This window comes from Bactrocera dorsalis, chromosome 4 (assembly GCF_023373825.1).
Source record: "Bactrocera dorsalis isolate Fly_Bdor chromosome 4, ASM2337382v1, whole genome shotgun sequence".
Classification (NCBI taxonomy): Eukaryota; Metazoa; Arthropoda; class Insecta; order Diptera; family Tephritidae; genus Bactrocera; species Bactrocera dorsalis.
Window position 1 is genome coordinate 22,391,620 of NC_064306.1, and position 20,480 is coordinate 22,412,099.

General features: G+C 36.4%; 3 protein-coding genes across 3 annotated transcripts; 2 read left to right on the plus strand and 1 right to left on the minus strand.

The window, feature by feature from the left end:
* Window positions 1-11,919: 11,919 nt before the first annotated feature.
* Window positions 11,920-13,668, minus strand: LOC105232997 (26S proteasome non-ATPase regulatory subunit 5). Its single transcript, XM_011214918.4, has 3 exons — window positions 12,611-13,668; window positions 12,367-12,550; window positions 11,920-12,310 (listed from the first exon to the last, which is right to left on the minus strand). The coding sequence occupies exons 1-3, from the start codon at window positions 13,563-13,565 to the stop codon at window positions 11,950-11,952; spliced, it is 1,500 nt and encodes a 499-aa protein (XP_011213220.2). The 5' UTR covers window positions 13,566-13,668; the 3' UTR covers window positions 11,920-11,949.
* Window positions 13,669-15,056: 1,388 nt separating this feature from the next.
* LOC105232998 (brahma-associated protein of 60 kDa) lies at window positions 15,057-16,942 on the plus strand. The gene is made up of 3 exons (XM_011214919.4): window positions 15,057-15,273; window positions 15,342-16,568; window positions 16,628-16,942. The coding sequence occupies exons 1-3, from the start codon at window positions 15,151-15,153 to the stop codon at window positions 16,781-16,783; spliced, it is 1,506 nt and encodes a 501-aa protein (XP_011213221.1). The 5' UTR covers window positions 15,057-15,150; the 3' UTR covers window positions 16,784-16,942.
* A 938-nt stretch (window positions 16,943-17,880) lies between these two features.
* On the plus strand, window positions 17,881-20,006 carry LOC105232999 (cleft lip and palate transmembrane protein 1-like protein). Its single transcript, XM_011214920.4, has 4 exons — window positions 17,881-18,338; window positions 18,401-18,535; window positions 18,613-19,080; window positions 19,139-20,006. The coding sequence occupies exons 1-4, from the start codon at window positions 18,030-18,032 to the stop codon at window positions 19,892-19,894; spliced, it is 1,668 nt and encodes a 555-aa protein (XP_011213222.2). The 5' UTR covers window positions 17,881-18,029; the 3' UTR covers window positions 19,895-20,006.
* Window positions 20,007-20,480: the final 474 nt, after the last annotated feature.

Genomic DNA, 20,480 nt, shown 5'->3' on the forward strand with positions numbered 1-20,480 from the left:
TATAATTAACGACGAAATTTCTTCGTACGCATAATTGCTCACGTAATTAGGGCAAATGGGAGGTATCTTAAAAAAGAAAATACAAGTTATATCGTATGGAATACAACAACTTTAATGGAAATGCTACTAAAAGCAAAAAATAGTGAGACTTTCTTCATGATTTTAAAGCCCTTAGTTTTTTCTTCAAAATCTATGTCGTCCCTCTCAAAGAAATCCCCGTTGGTCCCAATAAATTTGTGCCAACGTTGTTGCCAATCCTCGAAACAGTTGTTAAAGTCAATTTCCGAAATAGCGTTCACGTTCAATGTCTTCAATTGACTCAAAACACAGTCAAACGGAGCTAAAACAGGCGAATACGGTGGTTGCCACACGATATTAGTTTAAAAATTGGCGAACTGAACTTACAAAAAATCAATGCAGTATGCGATGTTACATTATCGTGGTACAAAACCGAAGATTTGTCGGCCCATAATTCCGGCTTTTTTTTATGAAAAGCTTCGCGCAAACGGCGCATAACACTCAAATAATATACTCAAGTTGACAGTTTGGGATTCGGAGTGCACCACATCGAAGAAAACTATCACCATAATTGATTTGACTGATTATTGACATTCTTTGACGTGATTTTACGTCTTCGGCTCTCCTTTAGCACGAAATTCGGCCGATTGATCGTCTCTTACCGGATCATAATCATATATCCCAGACTCATCGCCAGTGATAAAATGTTTCATGACATCCTGTTAGTCAAAAAGCATTGTTTCACAAACGTTAACTCCACGCTGTTTTTTTCTAAAAAAATTAAGGATTTTGGAACCAAACGTGCTTTCAATTTTCTTAAGCCCAAATGATCTTTCAAAATGGTTTTCAGTGTTCCTTCCAATATTCCAACGATGTCTGTAAGATCTGTGAATGTTAATGGTCGATTCTCAAGCACCAATTTCATTATTTTCTTTGAGGTGTTGATCGTAAAAATAGCCAAATCAATATTTTAAGCAATTGTAAACTGCTGGTTCTACTTCAGTGGAACCTCTTGCTGACGGTGATTCATTCCAAGTGTAGAACACTGGATTTCTAGAAATATCCCGTTTTGAAACGAACACATAGGTTTAAAACTTTTTTACTTGGAAACTATCTCGATTAGATCGTAATTCAAATGATGAAATTTCATATATTATTAAAAACTCTTTATTTAGTTTAAAAAATAAATAAAAATGCTCTGCTTCAAATTTTTCGCTCTTCATATTTTAATGGACACTTCCACCCAAATAATATCGAAATTTACGCTGATTTATGATGTTTGAATACCCGAGTAATCTTGTGAAAATATTACACAAAATATTTGGCACTTTAATGGAGGGAGTACAATGAAGATGTATTATATGCTATTAAATAATAGGTAAAAAGACAGGAAATAACGTTAACTTCCGTTGCACCGAAGCTATAACACCCTTCACAGGAGGATTTCTTATAGCAACTATGCATATGTAATTACAACAAAATGTGAAAACGTAACCGGCCCACAGTTTGCATCCAACGGAGAACGTTTTATCAATTAAAGCAGGTTTTCATATAAGAACTTAATATTGATAAGCCAGTTTGTTGGCAACTACTTATATGCTAAAGTGATCTGATATTAGCGGTTCCAGCAAATGAGCAGCTTCTTGAGAAGAAAAATACGATACTGCAAAAACTTATAGTTTGCGTATATACAGGCGGACAGACATACAGATGGACATGGCAGACGGACACGGCTAAATCGACTAAGTTGGTCACGCTGATCATTTATATATATTAATATATAATTTATATTTTATAGGGTCACCGACGTTTCGTTGCAAACATAATCTACCCTGTTCAGGGGATAAATATTTATGCGTACATACTCGTATACTAATGGTACTTGCTTTTTAAGTGTCGTTTTACGTTTCTGCTAAATAGCCTCCATTACCGAAAACTACGTGCGGGATTTTTGTTGATTGCTCGATAGGCACATTAATATACATATATACATACATATGTTTATAATAGCATCGGGAAGTTCAGATGCATATACCAACATATACAAAAATACAGGTGTATGTCCCATAGAGAGCATAATTTGATGAAATGTTAGATTGACTATTAATGAGAGTAGCACTTTTAAAGACTCATATTTAATCATAAAAACCGAGTACATTGCGATTCTCGCAGTCTTACAAAATGTTTGGTGGTATGTACATGTGTGTATGAAATACAAACATATGTATATACGAGTATGTATATTTAAACAAATTCATTTAGTGCTTTTCTATTCATGTGATAGATACATACAAAATGGTATATGCTTTATAACTTTCACAATGGGTAAGAAAGAAGTAATTAAGATAGCAGTTGCAGTACGGATAACAGAGGGCATGGCAAATGGTAACATTAAACATATAGTGAGAATTGGAATTTGCGTCGACCTTCAAAATAAAAATGTATTTTTTTCAGTTAGCGAGGAGATTCTCTTTAATATATAAACTCTCGAAAAATTAAAGTGATTTTTTTAAATATCCACAATATATTTTACTCCGTTATCTTCGATTTTGATATTTCTCTATTCTCTATTTAAACTGCCTTACAATACATGATAAAATTTATTTATAACTAATCAAGCTCAAATGTAGTTGATCTCTTCTTTTTAAACGGGGATGACCGGGGGTTAAAGTTTATATTTATTTCTGTTATCCTCTACTTCTTCCGTAAATCTAGAAATAAGAATAAGTCGGTTTTCGTTGACTGTTATAATTATCATACTATTATTTTGCTTAGCCAAATCTAACGTGCTTGTACTTTCGCCCATTTACATTGATTCGCCGGCTAGCCATTCTTCAACAAAATCCAATTTTTTACTAGTACTTTGGACACTCCCATATAACGTTTATAACTCCATAATAGAGCTGTGTCAACCGCAAAAGGGGATGAAGTTACAATTTTACTTGTAGAGATATTTGCTTATAGGACAAATGTATAGAGTTGGGCCTAGCAAACTGCCCTGAATTTGCCTTTATCGGTCCTTCATCACATATGAAATTGTTTTTAGCTGGAGCATGTTATTGTACAAAATCCAAGTAATTATATTGGTTTCATGGAATAAAGCAGACACTTGTTGATTAACTGCTTCCATAAATGTGGATTAAAACTTGCGTTAAAACGCAAGAAAAGCACTATTACTTAAAACAACTTAAAGTTATTTTAGACAGTTAAGCTAAAATACCTTTGCTATGCGGTTTGCAAAGCAAATTTCGTTCACTTCGAGCTTAATTACCACTCACTTTTATAGTTAGTTAGCTTTATTATGGTGGCTTAACTTATTTTTGGGCTTTCAAGGAGAGTTTTGCTTTTTTATTTTAATTTGTACACAGTTTCTTTATAAAATTTTCAAATTGTATTCCATTCACACTGAAATTACAGCTAAGTCAAAGGAATTTATCTACCATTTAAGTCTAGCTCGCATTTTTTTCAGTTACTAGTTTTTCTATTTCATCATTAGCCAGGAGCCTTATTATTATACCTTGAACAGGGTATATTAGTTTGTCTCGAAGTTTGCAGCATCCGAAAGAAAATACCGGTGTATACATCTACATATGTATGTATAGTAACAAGTAGCGTGGTGAACTGATCCGATTTAGCCAAGTCCGTCTAAATATACGCAAACTAGTCCTGCACCACTATAGCATATAGCTGTCATTCCCACTAACTGAGGAAAATAAAAAAGATCTTCATAAAAGATAATATTATTAAGTTCGCTTATGCTTTGGATTTATTTATACAAGTATTATGCTTTTATGTTCGCATAATGTTATTAGTGAAGGCGATTGATCAAAAGATACGTTAGTTATGATACAAGTGATGTATTAATACTTTTGATTAGAGCAAAATCGATTAAACCTCTTCAGTGGTCAAAGTTATGATTAGAATCTATCCTAATACATTATATAGACGCCAGGCTTAAGTCTCTAGCGCAATTTTGTAAATATAGATGTAGCTTATAATTGATTTGTATCCTTAATCATTTTTGGAACGAAGTTCCTTACGGCAGGCTTGGAGAAGATAGGGATTTTGCTGCGGAACCTAACTGAAAAAAAGTGAGAGTAAAACTGTAAGAAAAAGTGCTTAAGAAAAAAGTATTAATTGCATACTTTTAGGCGGGTCCCCTTAAAATTAATTGATTTAATAAGACGGTCTACTCTAATGTAGGTTAATGTACTTTGTAAGAAAAAGAGCTCATTAATTGAATAAAACCACCTATACGATGGTAGCGAGTCTTCTTTATAGACTTGTCTAGGTCCAGAACTATCCATATCCCAAAATATAAGTTTTTAGTATTAAAAAAACACCGAACAGTTATAAATGTGGTAGTTTCAGATTGTTGGGAGGATTAAAATCATTTGTATGCACACGTCCCAATCTTTTGAGACCCCACATTATCAGCTGGTACTTTTTATACTCTTGCAACGAGTTACTATAGAGTATTATAGTTTTGTTCACCTAACGGTTGTACGTATCACCTAAAACTAAGCGAGATGGATATAGGGTTATATATACATATGTGTTTAAACGATCTGGACGAAGAGAAAAGTTGAATTTCGGTTGACTGTCTGTCCGGCCGAACACAAATCGCCACTAACCGAAAATATATAAAGTTCCATAACTAAGCGCTCAATTAAGATATGAAGCTGTAAGCACAAGGAATGGCAGTAGCTAAGGGCACCTGTGGGAACAACCTTTTGAGAAAGTGGGCGTGGCCCCGCCGTCTATTAATGTACATAGCTCTTAAACCACTTAAGCTACAACAACCACATTTGCTGAGTATAAATCTTATAAGAATTCGACCAAAAGTGAATGAAATCGGGGGATAATCCCACTTATTTCTACTAAAAGCACGACCAGGATGGTATGAGAAAGCTTTATGGGAGCCGGTTTGAAAATTAGACGATGAGTGTGGCACCGCCAACTTTTTGTTGTAATCCCATATCTCGGGACCCCACTGACCGATTTCGAAAAAATTTAGTACGCGGCATTCTTCTTATATTCTTATGTAACATTGTGAAAATGGACGAAATCGGACTACAACCATGCCTACTTCCCATATAGCACAATTTTAAATTCAACTTGATTGCCGCCTAGACCACAAACGTGCGCGCATGAACATTTCCAGCGCTCTGTTGGCTCAGTTTAGAGGCAATAAGACCGAGTTTTGGCGCCGATTGATAACTGTAGACGAAACTTGGATTCATCATTATATGCCCGAAACAAAAAACCAATCTAAACAGTGGATTGAAAAGGGGGAACCAGCCCCAAAAAAACCTAAAGCTGTGTATTCGGCTGGGAAAGTGATGGCGAGTGTTTTTGGGACAGCCATGGAATTATTTTTATCGACTATCTTGAAAAAGGAAAAACTATAACAGGAGCATACTACGCATCATTATTGGACAAGCTAAAGGAAGAAATTTCGAAAAATCGGCCACATTTGCAAAAAAAGAAAGTCTTGTTCCACCAAGACAACGCACCATCTCACACCTCAACAGTCGCCATGGCGAAAATCCACGAATTGCGGTTCGAACTGCTTGACTATCCACCTTATTCACCGGATCTAGCACCAAGCGACTTTTTTTTGTTTCCTCAACTTAAAACTGCGCTCGGCGGCCAGAGATTTTCGTCAAATGAGGAGGCAATCTCTTTCGTGAACTCGTATTTTGCAGACAAAGACGCCAAGTACTATTTGGAAGGGTTGCAGAGATGGGAGCATCGCTGGGAGAAGTGTGTGGAGTTACAAGGAGACTATGTAGAAAAATAAAAAAAAAATTTTGAAAAAGTCGCGTGCATCATGGTTAGGTCGGTTATTTATCGGACAGCCCTCGTAAACACCACCTATACCCAAAACTTCCAAGTCGATTGTAGAGACCTCGGAAATGTGAAATTCTTTTAGTTACTTGGGCAAGTCATAGGCATGCACATTTGGTTTTACCAAACTTGACTATTATTTTGTTATTTTAGTTAATAATTTGAATTACATTTTTTTTTATTTTACGTAATTCAGTATTTCTTAAAATACTAAATTTTCTTAATACTTATCTGTACTTAAATAAAAACTAATCAGCACAATTTTTTGGCAAATTGTATCGATTCTACATTAGTCGAAGGAACTCCCACGACACCACATTTCTTTTTTCTACATTTCCGGTCTGAATTCTTCATTGTTGGCATAAGTTGTTCCATACATTACATAAGGTTCAAAACCATAGTTTCAATGCTTCCGCTTGGTTGATTTTAGAACAGTTCGCAAAGTGTTACCTTTTACCAAATTTGCAAAGCTTCCATTTTGAGATAATAATATACTTGTAAAACTTTTTCATTTGACGCGATAACAGGGCAACTGTGCAACCTCCGAAGAATTTGTTCACATCGATAGTTCATGTGGCAAGTAAAAACTTAGCGAAAATTCAAAGATTTCCAGTTCTACTCTTACTTTTGAGAACATTTGGTTGTCCATAATGATGCTTGAGGCTCCTTTGTACTGCTATTTTCTTTTAGTCCGAATAGGCGTTGTCGGGTTAATTATTTTTTCTTATTGATCCAATTTTGCATAGATGAAAGTGGTTCATCACAACAACAAAAAGCCGAAAAGATCACAAAATTTTCATTTTTGATCTTCATTACTCCCTCGGTGATTGCTATCTTGACGTGATCAGGAGGCTAGATACATACTATGACCATAAATCTTTCGCAGAACCTTTCTCTCTTTCTTGTTGTCATCGTCCAAGCCTCTGCACTATATAGCAGGACGGGAGTTATGAGTGACTTATAGAGTTTGGTTTTTGTCCGTCGAGAAAGGACTTTACTTCTCAATTGCCTACTCAGTCCAAAGTAGCACCTGTTGGCAAGAGTTATAATGCGTTGGATTTCCATGCTAACATTGTTGATGGTGTTTATACTGGTTCCAAAATAGACAACGACGAAATTATCTACGACTTCAAAGTTATGACTGTCAACAGTGACGTGAGAGCCAAGTCGCCAGTGCGACGACTGTTTGTTTGATGACAGGAGATACATATTTCGTCTTGCCCTTGTTCGCTGCCAGACCCATTTCTTTGCTTCCTTGTTCAATTGAGGCTGATGATATCAATATCTTTGAAAAAGTCGCACGATAGGGAGTCGCCTTGTTCGAAATCTCGTTTGGTATCGAACGGCTCGGAGAGGTCCTTCCCGATCCTGATGGAGCTTTTGGTGTAGGAATTCATTAGCTAACGAACGAGCACTTGGACAATTACGATAAAGATTTTCGCGCGACGTGTTTCAGTGAGAGGTGCAAGCCAAAAGTGCAGTTCGATGTAATGAACAATGGTCTCTTTTGACATCAAAGGCATACGTCACCATGAATTCGTTCCTCCGACAAGACATCGCAGCCGATTGGAAGTTTCACCACGAGAATGTAAGGCCGCCTTTCTACAGCTACCTCACCAAGGCCGGCATCCCAACGCTTTCGCAATGCCCTACAGCCCAGATGTGACCCCCAGCCTTTTTTGTTTCCTTGCCTGAAAAGGCCGATAAAAGAGGATCCAACCATCATGCACCTCGGCTCTCAAGAATGCCTTCCATGACACCTTCAGTGCTTGAAAATCGTGCTAACAGCGCTACAATACCCTTAATCTTTGCAATCATTTATGCCATATTTTTCGTATATCAACCATACCACTCTTCTCACAATGCTACAATTATTTTTCGATCAATACTATTGTCCGTTTACGTCAATAACCTTTTTTCACTTTCTACTTTGATGTGCTTTTTATATCATTGCAACATGTTGTCACAGAGTATAACAGTTTTGTTCACCTAACGGTTGTCGTGTATCACGTACAACTAATCGAGATAGATTGTTATCAATACAGTTGAACTTCTCTAACTCGAATTGACATAATCCACATTAAACCTTTGAGTTAGAGAGACTTCGAGTTATAGATGATTTCACTAAACATAAAATTTTTCAAAAAACTATAAAATATAGATGTACATAAAACATGTATTATGTAATTTTTTGCCGAACATAATTTTTTAATTGTTTGAAAAGAAATTGTAGTGATTGTCAGTTGTATTAATATTGGTCGTTAAATAGGAATTGAAAATTGCAAAGGAATGCGTTAGATCGTTTTTGGCTGACGGTTGAATAATTTTAATACAATATAATCTGTTAGTAACATTTGAAGGGATAAATACGCGCGGCGATTACTACGTGAGCAGCTGTTTACAAAGTGAGATTTCCCCGAAGAATGCGACTTAGAGAATCACGAGCCAATATAAAAGTTCGATTTATTTGTATGAAATGTTACTACTATAGGTTAGTTATGGAACTTCAACTGTCTGTGCGGGCGTCCAACCGTCTTCGCTAATCGAAAAGCAGCGATCGATAAGGGATTGTAGCAATAGGTACCAGCGGACTAAAAATTAAAAAAAATGGGCGTGACTCCGCCTAAACCATTAAAGCTACAATAACTATGTTTACTCAAAGCAAATCCTATGACTAACCTTAACAAAAGTGTGAAAATGGATAAAATCGGATTACAACCCCAACTTCTCCCCATATATATAACGGTTTTGTTATAAATTGCTTAAAGCGCGAGGGCTTTATATGAGCCAGTGTCGAAATTGGACGATGAGTGTGTTACCGTACACATTGAGGTGAAACCACATAACTCCGAACTTACACAGCCAATTTCACCTTCAACTTCGGTACATAACATTATCTTTCGCAGAACTTTTCTCTTCAAGGCTCGTAACGTCGACTCATCAGATGTTGTCATTGCTCATGTCTCTGCACCATATAGCAGGACGGGAATATTGAGAGAGTTTTGTTTTTGTTCATCGAGAGAGGACTTTACTTTTCAATTGCCTACTCAATCCGAAATAGCACCTGTTGGGTTATCCTGCGTTGGATTTCGAGGCTGACATTGTTGTTTCTATTAATGCTGCTTCCAAGATAGACGAAATTATCTACAACTTCGAAGTTGTGATTGTCAACAGTGACGCCCCCTGCGAGTAGGGGGAAGAATATACCCGTGGTAAGGCATGCCTGTCGTAGGAAGCGTCTAAAATGCACTATGTCTGTCAATCAGGTCTGTTTTGAAATGTTAGCATAGTCTATGTCAGAAATAGTGCTATAATACTCAGTTGATCAATGATATTATAGACTTAATTCATAATACAATAAAGGCATTTGTTGTTCAAGCGACAAGTGTCACCAGTCAGTGAGTTTGGGATTTTGGGAACAAAACTGGTAGTAGCAAAAGCTACAAGGTCTCAGCAGAGACTTTAACTTGGTACCACGGGGAGCACTTAGCCCTTGGAGTTTACTACAATCAGCTAATTGGGTTTGGCCCTTTGTGGATATTCGTGGTGGCTGTTTTGTGAACCTAAATGCAGGCAGGTTTGAAAATTTTCTGTCCAATGTGGAGACGTGTCTTCCGTCTATCACAACATGATCGATCTGGTTGGTAGTTTTTCGATCCGGAGACAGCCAGGTAGCTTGATGAATTTTCTTATGCAGGAATCTAGTACTACAGATAACCATATTTCGGGCCCCGGCGAAGTCGATCAGCCTCAACCCATTTGGGGATTTTTTCTCGTGGAGGCTGAATTTACCGACCGCAGTGCCAAAGATACCTTCTTTGCCCACCCTGGCGTTAAAGTCGCCAATCACGATTTTGACATCGTGGCTGGGCATCTCTCATAAGTGCGCTCCAAGCACTCATAAAAGGCATCTTTGGTCACATCGTCCTTCTCTTCCGTCGGGGCGTGGGCGCAAATCAGCGATATGTTGAAGAACCTCGCTTTGATGCGGATTGTGGCTAGACGTTCATTCTCCGGAGTGAATGATAGTACTCGGCGACGGAGTCTCTCTTCCACCACGAATCCCACACCAAACTTGCGCTCCTTTATATGGTCACTGTAGTAAATGCCACAAGGACCTACTCGTATCTGTCCTTGTCCCGTCCATCGCATTTCTTGAACGCCGGTGCCTTTATATTTACGAGAACATCAACCAGCTGGGCAGCGGCACCTTTCCAATTAAGGGACCGGACATTCCAGGTGCATGCCCTTAATTCGTAGTCCTTATTTCGTTTGCATGGTCGTCATCAAAAGGGGGATCTCTCATTCGAAGCTTGTTGTTCCTTTTCATTGGAGTGTTTTTTACGTGGCGGGTCCCAAATCCAGCGCACAACCCTATGCAGGGGATGTTTCGCCTTCTCACTTTAGCTCGCCTTCAAACGGGTGTTCTTATGCTACCCAGAGAATACTTGGTCAAAGACCGGAAGTCGTGAGCTGCTTGAGTCATATGTAAAAGAATCGTTTCTGGCCACTCCCAAGTGAATGGCGATCAGAGAACTTTCCTCACTTGCGTGAACTTCTACACATGACTCCATCCTCCAATCTCTACATACAGATACATATATTGTCAATCCTAATTAAATTTTAATTTACAAAAACCTTAAGCTAAAACTCAGGATCGTCGATGTCTTTCGCGTCATTTTCATCATCAGTAGATATATTGTCCACCAAATCTTGTATAGTTTCGTGACGCAATCGCTTCGATTGAGGAGCAATATCCGTTAAATTCTCGGACTCTACTGTTGGCACTTCCAATTCTTTTTTTTCTTCGGAAATCACTACTACTTAATTCGCTTCGCTTCGCTTCACTTCAATATAAAATAATCGCCGTTATGAAATTCCAACGGATTAGAAAAATCATTTTTCATCTTATCTCCTTGAACTTTATCGCGACTTCAGTGATCGGAATTTAATTGACCCAAATATAACTAAAACTGCTGTTGCTATTGTTGTAGCGGCAGAATTCTGAGGATTTGACAGTCCTTGGCCGAATAAAAATCCAAGTCCGTTCCAGTTAGGTAGACCCGACTGTCGTAGGAACGAAATCAAATCTATTTAATCCCGAATATGTGAAATCCATTGCCCGCAATAACTGGTTAACCTGCAAGATAAATAATTGAAATTTGAAAAGAATCCTTTTGTTTGCGTTTATGTATGTGTGTCGGGCCAATACTTCGCCCATATATTTAATATAAAAATTTTCAAACTTCCGGGTGACTTTACAAAAACCTTCAGCGTTGAAAAATCCGTTCGAAATCTAAGTATGTGCAACAGGAATTTTTGAGAGTAATTTGCCGCTACCGCTTTTATTTCGGAAATGGAAAATTTCCGACGTGCAGTCTTGAGCAGTTTCATGCAAGGTCATCAGACAGCATAAAATCAGCCATTTCCACGATAGTCGGGCCTACGTAACCGGGACGCACCCGGATTTTTATCCAGCCAAGGACTGTCAATTTTCTGCATTCACGAAAAATAGCTCAATTTCCCCCCAAATTAATATGTACAATTCTTCAATCAATTTTGCAAACATTCTCGCACGAGAATTGTAGCGCGATGAGGGTTGAAGGCGACTGATCAAACTGGGAGTCATGTTGGTGAGCTGATTGGTACTGTGTTGGCCACTCCAGATCAGTAGCGGCGCTGTATACGAACCAGGTGTAAATTGCTCTGCCACAGAGACTAGAGTCGCAGTAGTTTTACATATAAGTAGTTGCTACAAGTATTGCAACGAAGGGTATTAAAACTACCGTGCAGCCGACGTTTTTTCTTGTTGCTGTTTACTCACTCACCAAATGATACCAAACGTTTTCGTTTGTTTTCCCAACTAATTTATGCTACATTACTCTGCGTTATGTTTGGTATAAAATATCGTTGTTAAAAATAATATTCAGCTTTAGCACGCTTTCAAGCATTTCAATAAAAATGTAAGATTTTACTCTTTAAAGTAATCAAAAAAAAAAAAATAATGATTACAAAATGAGCTTGTCATGTTAGAATGACAAACAACAAATATTTCTCAATTATATTTTTATTATGCATCCATCAATTGCCTTCCGTAGCTATGTCTAATATACTTTGCACGAAGTAGGGGCCTTCATTAACATAAGTGCGTAATTGTAAATTAATTTGCATATCAAAAACATCAGTATCTGCCAAAAGACTAATTAACTCGAATTTTTTATATTTCGCGTCTTTGTCAAACTCAATTTTTCGATCAAGTAAAAATTCCACAAAACCAGCTGTGTTTTTTAATGCTATTAATCCCCATTTATGAAGGCAAAGGGATTTAATGAAGCTTAGACATGCTACTTTGATATCTGGAAACGGATTGCGACAATAGTCCATCAGAAATTGCATACTTCCTTCTCCAGCTAAATAGTTGAACCATTTTTGGAGCAATCCCCTGAAAAATAGGTAAAAATCAATGAAATATTCAATAAGAAGTGGTTCCAGATTTACTCTGTATCAGTTTGATTAGAAGTTTCGGTCGAAAAAACCATTTCCAATGTGTTAAATGCTCGGTTTTTCAAATCTGTGGAGAGGTTTCTCAAATACGAACCCATAGCTTCAAAGGTTTCTTTAATCAACGCTGGATAATTTTGATCTAATAGTTGTTTACCTTTCGATGTTTGAGTGAGATTCGCTAAAATTTTAACAAAACATCGATTTTTTTCATATTTTATTTATTTTTAATATTACTTACCAAATGTATCAAATGCTGCTGGTAGTATTGACATATTTCCAGAAAGAATGCTTTCGAATAGACATTGTATCATATGAGGATAATCAACAATTACTTTCTGAGGTTGCACTGAAGCGGTTTTGCCGAAAAATTTCATAATTCCTGGAATGAGTAATTGATCGATTGGATTTCGGTCAACGTTTTCCACACGCCTGCTTATTATCTCGAAAACTTGTCTATTTTCTAAATATAGTAACCCATGATTTTGTTCTGCAAGTGCAACTAGTATTTCAAGAATATTTACTTGAAATAGCACATCATCATTATCAAGCTCTGACAAAGCTCGATCGAGCAGAAATTCAACTTGATGAAGCATAGTTGGCGATTGCTTGGCAAGATTTACAGCTAGTTCATAAACACGACACTTAACAATTTCATTAGATGTCAACATATCCAACAATTTGCGTTTAACGCCTTCATCATTGATATTTTGTTCTAAAACTATAGTTAATATTCCAATCGCTGGAACTCCGACTTTGCTGTCATCTTCCATTAATCCATTTAAAATGTGAAAGAGAAGTTCCGATGATATTTGAACATTTTTATTGTTGTTTCGCTGTCTTTCTAATTGTTTTAAAATTGTGTTGAAAACAACAGATTTTATACTAGATCGTGGATGTGTCAGGGTCAGCTCCAAAATCGTCGGTAGGGTACTTTGTCCAAGGCTCATGTGTGACATGCATATTGCCAATATATCAGCAGCCAGTTCACATTGTTCTTTGGCCTCAGTTTTACAATTTAGGCATTCAATAAATTCTGGAGCGTTGAGTAAACGGTCTGTAATTTGTGTTTCCAATTGAGCGTCTGAAGTTTCACTAATTTCGTACAAACGCATTCGAATTTCAGATAAAGCGGTTAGGCGATTCTCCTGGATATTTAAATTACTGATTTGTTCACAAAACCAATTTTCGTTCATTTTGGCGAGATTTTGTAGAATTACAAATATTTAATTAATTCTGTGAAGGAATTTCTTTCCTTCTGTTTTTTGTTATTGTGTTGAATGAATGACAATTCACTTCTTGTCATTGACAATTGTACTTGGTGTTGCCACAGTGACAGTTTACGCAGCATTTTAATATTAGACTGTATGCAAAACCAAAACTATCTTCACTAGGGGTATTCTCTTGCTCTTGCAAAACCCTTTTACGGTGCAAGAATTGCATATATTTCCTCTTGGTGCACCGGCACAAAATTATTTGCAATGGCTGTAAAATATGTAAGACCAAAACCCATGTATATTTGCGTGCAATATCACGCAAAAATATATTTGCAACCCTGTTTTATGTGTAATTTTACATAAAGACATATTACGTCGTTAAATTGTTGCTTATACTATGTTCAGACCGAAAATTTCAAAGATTAGATTACATTTAAGCATTTCATAATCCAACAGTGTTCTCACTGCCGTTAGAAAGATCAAAAAACAGCTGTTATTGTCATTCATGGATTCCCATCGTCTAATATTTATCAAAAGAAAAGATTGTCATATAGTATTTTGAAATAAAAGCCGTCTTTTTTTAATATTTTCCATATAACAGAAATAATGGATGCATTTTCTCATTTGTTTGGTCGATTTTCAGGTGAAATTAGATTCATTGTTTAAAAAAAAAATTGTTTGTTCACATTTTTTTCCCTTTGTAGTGTCTAAATCAGCTGTGATAATGTAATAGTTTTCCAGTGCTGACTAGTATTTTTCCAGTGCTGACAAGTAGATTGCGCAAAATCAGAGTCGCACGGACAGATTTAGCGTGGATCAGTTTCAAATCATTTCAATGAAGTGATTTGGAACAGTCATTTTTGTATGGCGAAATCTTGATAAATTTTTAAGATTAGAGTGATAATCCATTCAACAGAAGAAAACGTGTGATTAAGTCTCGGTCAGAACATAGAATTAAGTTGGACCTCAAATCAGCTGATTTTTTTTGCCGGTATGTATTGTTGTGATACATTGCCTGTAAAATTTTAGCCAAATTAATAAAATTCTCCAGATTTTAACTTTTTAGACAATTTAAAGTCGACCTGATGAGAGAGAGACAATGCTATATAAAATAAGCATATACATATATGTTACTAAAAGCATTTCGAAATTAAACAAATTTGCGTGGCAGTTCTTGGATTATGTCCATTTAAAATCCACTTCGAGTAGAATATATGCTGTTTGTGTTTTTAAGGTTTACCCATGTAGAATATAACCTAATCGAAATAAAGGCCAACAACAAGTTATGCTTAGTTTTGCGAAAATTTAAAATGGATTTCCGAAATATGTCACAATCATTGAAAATTCACGCACGAAATCATGTTCTAGAGACCCACCTGCCATTATAAGAAAATTATACGATGTAAATAAGACCTTAGTATTTATGTAAAAACTTCAGAGATGGCAGCACTGAAAAGGTGAGTTACTTTTGACAGTTGTGTCATATTTTACGCCATTTTTATTGGAAAATTTTTAGTGACGCTTTTGAAGTGTAAGTTTTTCTTGTGTTCTAAATATATTTAAAATGTCTCAAAGGTTTGCTCCTGGGCAACCAGGACCTGCTCCGGTTCCCGGACAACCTCGATACCAGGCACCTGCTCCGCAAACATCAGGTATGCGGCCATATTCTGCCGGTGGAAGTTTTCCTGTGAGTATTAAGTATTGATTAATGTATCGAAGCACTTTAATTGTTCAGTTTTATACACATTTTAATAGCAACGTGGATTTCCATTGCATCAAAATCCAGCTCAACCGGGGCAAACTAACGTAAATTCACCCGGTGGGCCACCATTACATCCAAGAGCCGCACAACCTGGTTTTCAAAGTGGTCTTCGGGGAAGTGGCTCCGGTGGAGGAAACAAAAGATCAGCTGAAGCTCGTAACATTAATAGTAATCAAAGTAAAGGAGATTTTGTAGCCGCAAAAAAAAAGAAAAAACTCGCAGATAAGATTTTACCTCAAAAGGTGAGGGATTTAGTACCGGAATCGCAAGCATATATGGACTTACTTACTTTCGAGAGAAAACTTGATGCCACTATTATGAGGAAGCGTCTGGATATTCAAGAAGCATTAAAAAGACCTATGAAACAAAAGCGAAAACTTCGCATATTTATATCTAACACATTTTATCCATGTAAGGAACCAAGCAATGAAGGTGATGAAGGTTCTGTAGCTTCATGGGAGTTGCGTGTGGAAGGTCGTTTATTAGAAGATGGAAAAGGAGATCCCACTACAAAAATAAAGCGGAAGTTTTCATCTTTTTTTAAGTCTTTGGTTATTGAATTGGATAAAGAATTGTATGGTCCTGATAACCATTTAGTGGAGTGGCATCGCACTCATACTACTCAAGAAACTGACGGGTTTCAGGTCAAGCGACCAGGTGACAGAAACGTACGCTGTACGATTTTATTATTACTGGACTATCAGCCACTGCAATTTAAATTGGATCCGAGACTAGCACGTTTACTCGGAGTGCACACACAAACGCGTCCTGTAATAATTTCAGCGCTTTGGCAATACATAAAAACTCATAAATTACAAGATGCTCATGAGCGTGAGTACATAAATTGTGACAAATATTTGGAACAAATATTTGGATGCCAACGTATGAAATTTGCGGAGATACCACAACGTCTCAATCCCTTGCTGCACCCGCCAGATCCAATTGTAATTAACCACTTTATTGAGAGCGGTGCAGAAAACAAGCAAACTGCATGCTATGATATTGACGTTGAAGTTGATGATACACTTAAAAATCAGATGAATAACTTTTTAATGAGCACAGCCAGTCAACAAGAGATCCAGGGTTTGGATACCAAAATTCACGAGACTGTGGACACCATCAACCAGATGAAAACTAATCGGGAGTTCTTTTTGAGCTTTGCAAAAGATCCCCAAAAGTTCATACATCGTTGGATTGTTAGCCAAACTAGGGATTTGAAGGTAAACGGTATATATTTGATGTAAATAGAAAAGTAATCTTAATTGTCTTATTTATATAGGCGATGACGGATGTTGTTGGTAATCCAGAAGAAGAACGCCGTGCTGAATTTTACTATCAACCGTGGACTCATGAAGCTGTATCTCGATATTTCTTTACGAAAGTGAATCAAAAACGTGCGGAATTAGAACAAGCTTTAGGAATACGTAATGCTTAACTTCTCCACTTGCTTATTAATTATTTATGTATTAATTTTCTAATATTGCTATATATAATATGAAGCCACGGATTCAAATGCATTTTTTTTATCAAATGTCAAAGCTATTTTAAAAACGTATGATAAATTCCTCTACGATTAGACATCAACGTCTTAAAATTTCAAGTAGTTTTATTTAAAATTATATTACCACATTCACGTCAAAGAAGACAAAACGTTAACTTCGGTTGACGCTATAACACTCTTTACAGTTACAAAAGATTCCTTAAAAGCGCTTTATTCTCGTCAAATGAGAAAGATTTCCATACTATTGCTTGATTCCGATCATTCGGTTTCGACAAATGAGCAACTTATTGGGGAGGAAAGAACGTGTGATTAATTTCAGATCGATATCTCAGCATTGTTTTGTCGAAGAAACTTCAGATCTTAAAAGGCGCTGTGCTGAACAGTCATCTTGTTTTTCGCACTCGTAATCCATTGCACATGTGAGGGTAAGTAAAGAAGCCCATTTGAGCTTTGCTACTCGAAGAAATAATGCGAGCTTTGTTAAGTTAAAACATATTTTCTAAAAATGTATACTTTTCCGGGTTATGTGAACACTAACGTCACATTGCGCATAGCATGGTAGAGGGAACCGTTTTATGTTGAAATCTGGAAAATACTTGTGGTAGTTTTTCTCTTGAATAAGCTCTGCACATCTGCTAAGGGGTTAGATCTCAGTTTGAAAAATTCTTGGACACCTGTACGCGAAGGTACTTCTCGAGGATGGAGTTCTCCCATTCAGTTTTACTAACCAGTGAAACTCTAACCTTTTTTTCAAAATGTATTCTCTTTGTAACGTCGTTGTGGGAAAACTTTAGTGCTTCCTATTGAATTCATTGGAGAAATTTAGTTTGGAAAGGTCTAAATTATAAGATATAAGAACTTTTAGCGCAGTTTTCTCAATGTCCGGTTAGCAGTCATCTGTCAGTTAAGTTTTGGTTACCGCCTCCAGTTATTGCCTCATTTTAAATATTTGCGCCTTAGATTAAAATATAATGTGGCAGCGCAGTTTCGTTCTGTGAATGTCTTAGCTAAGAAGAAGCAGTCATTGTGAATGAATATGTTGCTACTATCTTTCACCGGCCCAGTTGGCTGGTTGAGTTTTAATAACAAAAAGTAGAAAAAGTTTGGCTAATGTTGTTTTATTTCAACTTGATTCCCATTTTTTACCGGTTCATGTAAAGAATGCAATAAAACCACCGTGATGTATTTCCCATCAATTACAACGATATTGGGCGTTGCCTTTATGGCTTACGTAGCCCATTCTATTTGGTTGATGGCGCAGCTGTTTACTACGTTACATTGCTCAGATCGTCCTTGCTATACCTCATTTCTTAGTGATAACCCTCGTATGCAATTAGCACTATTTACATCCATCACCCCAAACCCAATTACAAGCGAAGTGTCTAAAATTTTTAGTACTAAGAACTTCGACTATAGGAATTCGTATTTAGATGATTTTCAAATTGATGTTCCATTAAAAACTCGTCGAAATGGGAGCCTTTATTTACAGGTACAATTATTTGATTTGTAAATATTTCATACTTTTCATATACGATTATGATTCGGCTTAAGGTTGTGTTGGCTTTGGAAGGTGAACCACTCGAATGGAGAACATTAAGAAGAGATGGTCCCACAGTAATCCACGTAACCAGATTGACAGAATATATAACTCCACGAATAGAAGCATTTAATTTACTCGGTGAAAGCGTAAGTTACAACAATTACAACATAAAGAAGAGTATTCTAGTTTTTAATTAAAGATGAATTTTCCGTAATATTTGTAGAAGAATTCGAATGTAAATCAATCCGAGAAAAAAGAAAAACCGAAATCTGGAAAAGTCAAAGATAATGCTGTGGAAAATAAACCGGTTACACATATAATGTCACATGTTTACGTCAATTTACTCACGGATCCTATATCATTATCAAAAACAGATGTTCCACCTGAGATGGCGAAATTAATACAAATCAATCGCAACCGTCAAATAATGCCAATCCTTAAGACTGATTTCTTTAATACGCGTTTAAAAAATTTGGTACAAGTTACTAGAAATACCACCGAGTTCAATGTAACATTTTATTATAAGCCAATTGGCATTGGAAAACTACGTTTAATGCTTATGATTGAAAACTCAATGCAAATGATGCAAACTATAGGATTCTCGAGGAAGGATATTGATGATGTAAAGGGAATGTTCTCTGATACCAACGTATATTTACTCTGCGGCACCATATTTGTTGCCAGTGTACATGTGAGTATAGTAGTTGTCAAACCTACTACATACATATTAATATTGGTATTGCTTTTAGATCCTCTTTGATTTCCTTTCGTTCAAAAACGATGTAATATTCTGGCGCAGAAAAAAGACTTACGAAGGTCTTTCAACTCGTACAACACTCTGGCGAGCATTCTCACAAATTGTGATTTTTATGTATTTACTGGACGAAAACACATCCATGCTGGTTCTAGTTCCGGCTGGCCTTGGAGTGCTAATAGAATTATGGAAGTGTAAGAAGATATTAAAATTAGAAGTAGGAATTCGTGGCATTCAAAGGAGACAGATAAAAGAAAAACAGTCATGCCAAAGTGCGGAAAAGAAAACGGAAGAATTCGACAAGCAAGGAATGAAATATTTGAGTTATTTATTATATCCCTTATGCCTGGCAGGAGCTGTTTATTCACTTCTATATCAACCACATAAAAGTTGGTACTCGTGGACTCTTAACTCGCTCGTTAATGGAGTTTATGCCTTTGGTTTTCTATTTATGTTGCCACAATTGTTTGTAAATTATAAGTTAAAGTCCGTTGCGGCATTACCGTGGAGAGCTTTTATGTATAAGGCGTTCAATACTTTCATAGACGATTTCTTTGCTTTCATCATCACTATGCCTACCGCGCATAGAGTAGCATGTTTACGAGATGATGTGGTGTTCCTTATATACTTATATCAGCGTTGGCTCTATCCCGTGGACAAGAATAGGCTGGACACAGGGCATGTAATTGAAGAAAATGCCGAGACTGAGGAAATTACGACTTCTCGTAATTGCAATAAAAAGAACAATTAATATAGAAATTGTCATGCACAAAGGAATCAATATAAACTAACATTCCTTTATTCTGAATTAAAAGCGAAAGATGTAGCACCGAAATAAATGCACTTGATGTTTTGTAATTTAATTTGCTGTTCGTTTTTTTTATGTCTAAGTATATGCCCAAATTCGTTATCGTCTGGAGTTAGTAAAATGTGAATGTATGTGAATAAAGAACGATGTAATGATAGATGTGTGTATTGTATTTACAATTTACTACTTCGGTGAAAGATATATGTACGTACGTCAAATTAATGTTAATTTCGGGTACGAATAGAATGCTTTAAATATTTATACATATATTATATACACACCTTGAAGAACAACGTCCATAAAGAATTCATTTAAAGAGCAGCGTTACGGTTTTATAATACAAAAAAAAAATTTCAGTTTTTAATACCATTTTGGAGATTATAAATTTGATTATACAAGTAATTATTTATTCAGATTTTCAGAAATTGAAGGGAGTAATTGAACATTTTATATTTATAAGAGTAATTGGTTATAATAATTGGTATAGTTCTGGGAGAATGGAGTCATGCGTAGAAGTTCACGAAAGTGA

What these genes read in the sequence shown, in the direction of transcription:
- LOC105232999 (XM_011214920.4), top strand. Translation starts at nt 18,030, where the DNA reads ATGTATTTCCCATCAATTACAACGATATTGGGCGTTGCCTTTATGGCT. An exon ending in TTAATTTACTCGGTGAAAGC is followed by an intron (nt 18,536 to 18,612) that starts GTAAGTTACAAC and finishes TAATATTTGTAG; the next exon opens with AAGAATTCGAATGTAAATCA. An exon ending in TATTTGTTGCCAGTGTACAT is followed by an intron (nt 19,081 to 19,138) that starts GTGAGTATAGTA and finishes TATTGCTTTTAG; the next exon opens with ATCCTCTTTGATTTCCTTTC.
- LOC105232998 (XM_011214919.4), top strand. Translation starts at nt 15,151, where the DNA reads ATGTCTCAAAGGTTTGCTCCTGGGCAACCAGGACCTGCTCCGGTTCCC. An exon ending in CTGCCGGTGGAAGTTTTCCT is followed by an intron (nt 15,274 to 15,341) that starts GTGAGTATTAAG and finishes ACATTTTAATAG; the next exon opens with CAACGTGGATTTCCATTGCA. An exon ending in GCCAAACTAGGGATTTGAAG is followed by an intron (nt 16,569 to 16,627) that starts GTAAACGGTATA and finishes TTATTTATATAG; the next exon opens with GCGATGACGGATGTTGTTGG.
- LOC105232997 (XM_011214918.4), bottom strand. Translation starts at nt 13,565, where the DNA reads ATGAACGAAAATTGGTTTTGTGAACAAATCAGTAATTTAAATATCCAG. An exon ending in AGCAGCATTTGATACATTTG is followed by an intron (nt 12,551 to 12,610) that starts GTAAGTAATATT and finishes TTAAAATTTTAG; the next exon opens with CGAATCTCACTCAAACATCG. An exon ending in TCTAATCAAACTGATACAGA is followed by an intron (nt 12,311 to 12,366) that starts GTAAATCTGGAA and finishes CCTATTTTTCAG; the next exon opens with GGGATTGCTCCAAAAATGGT.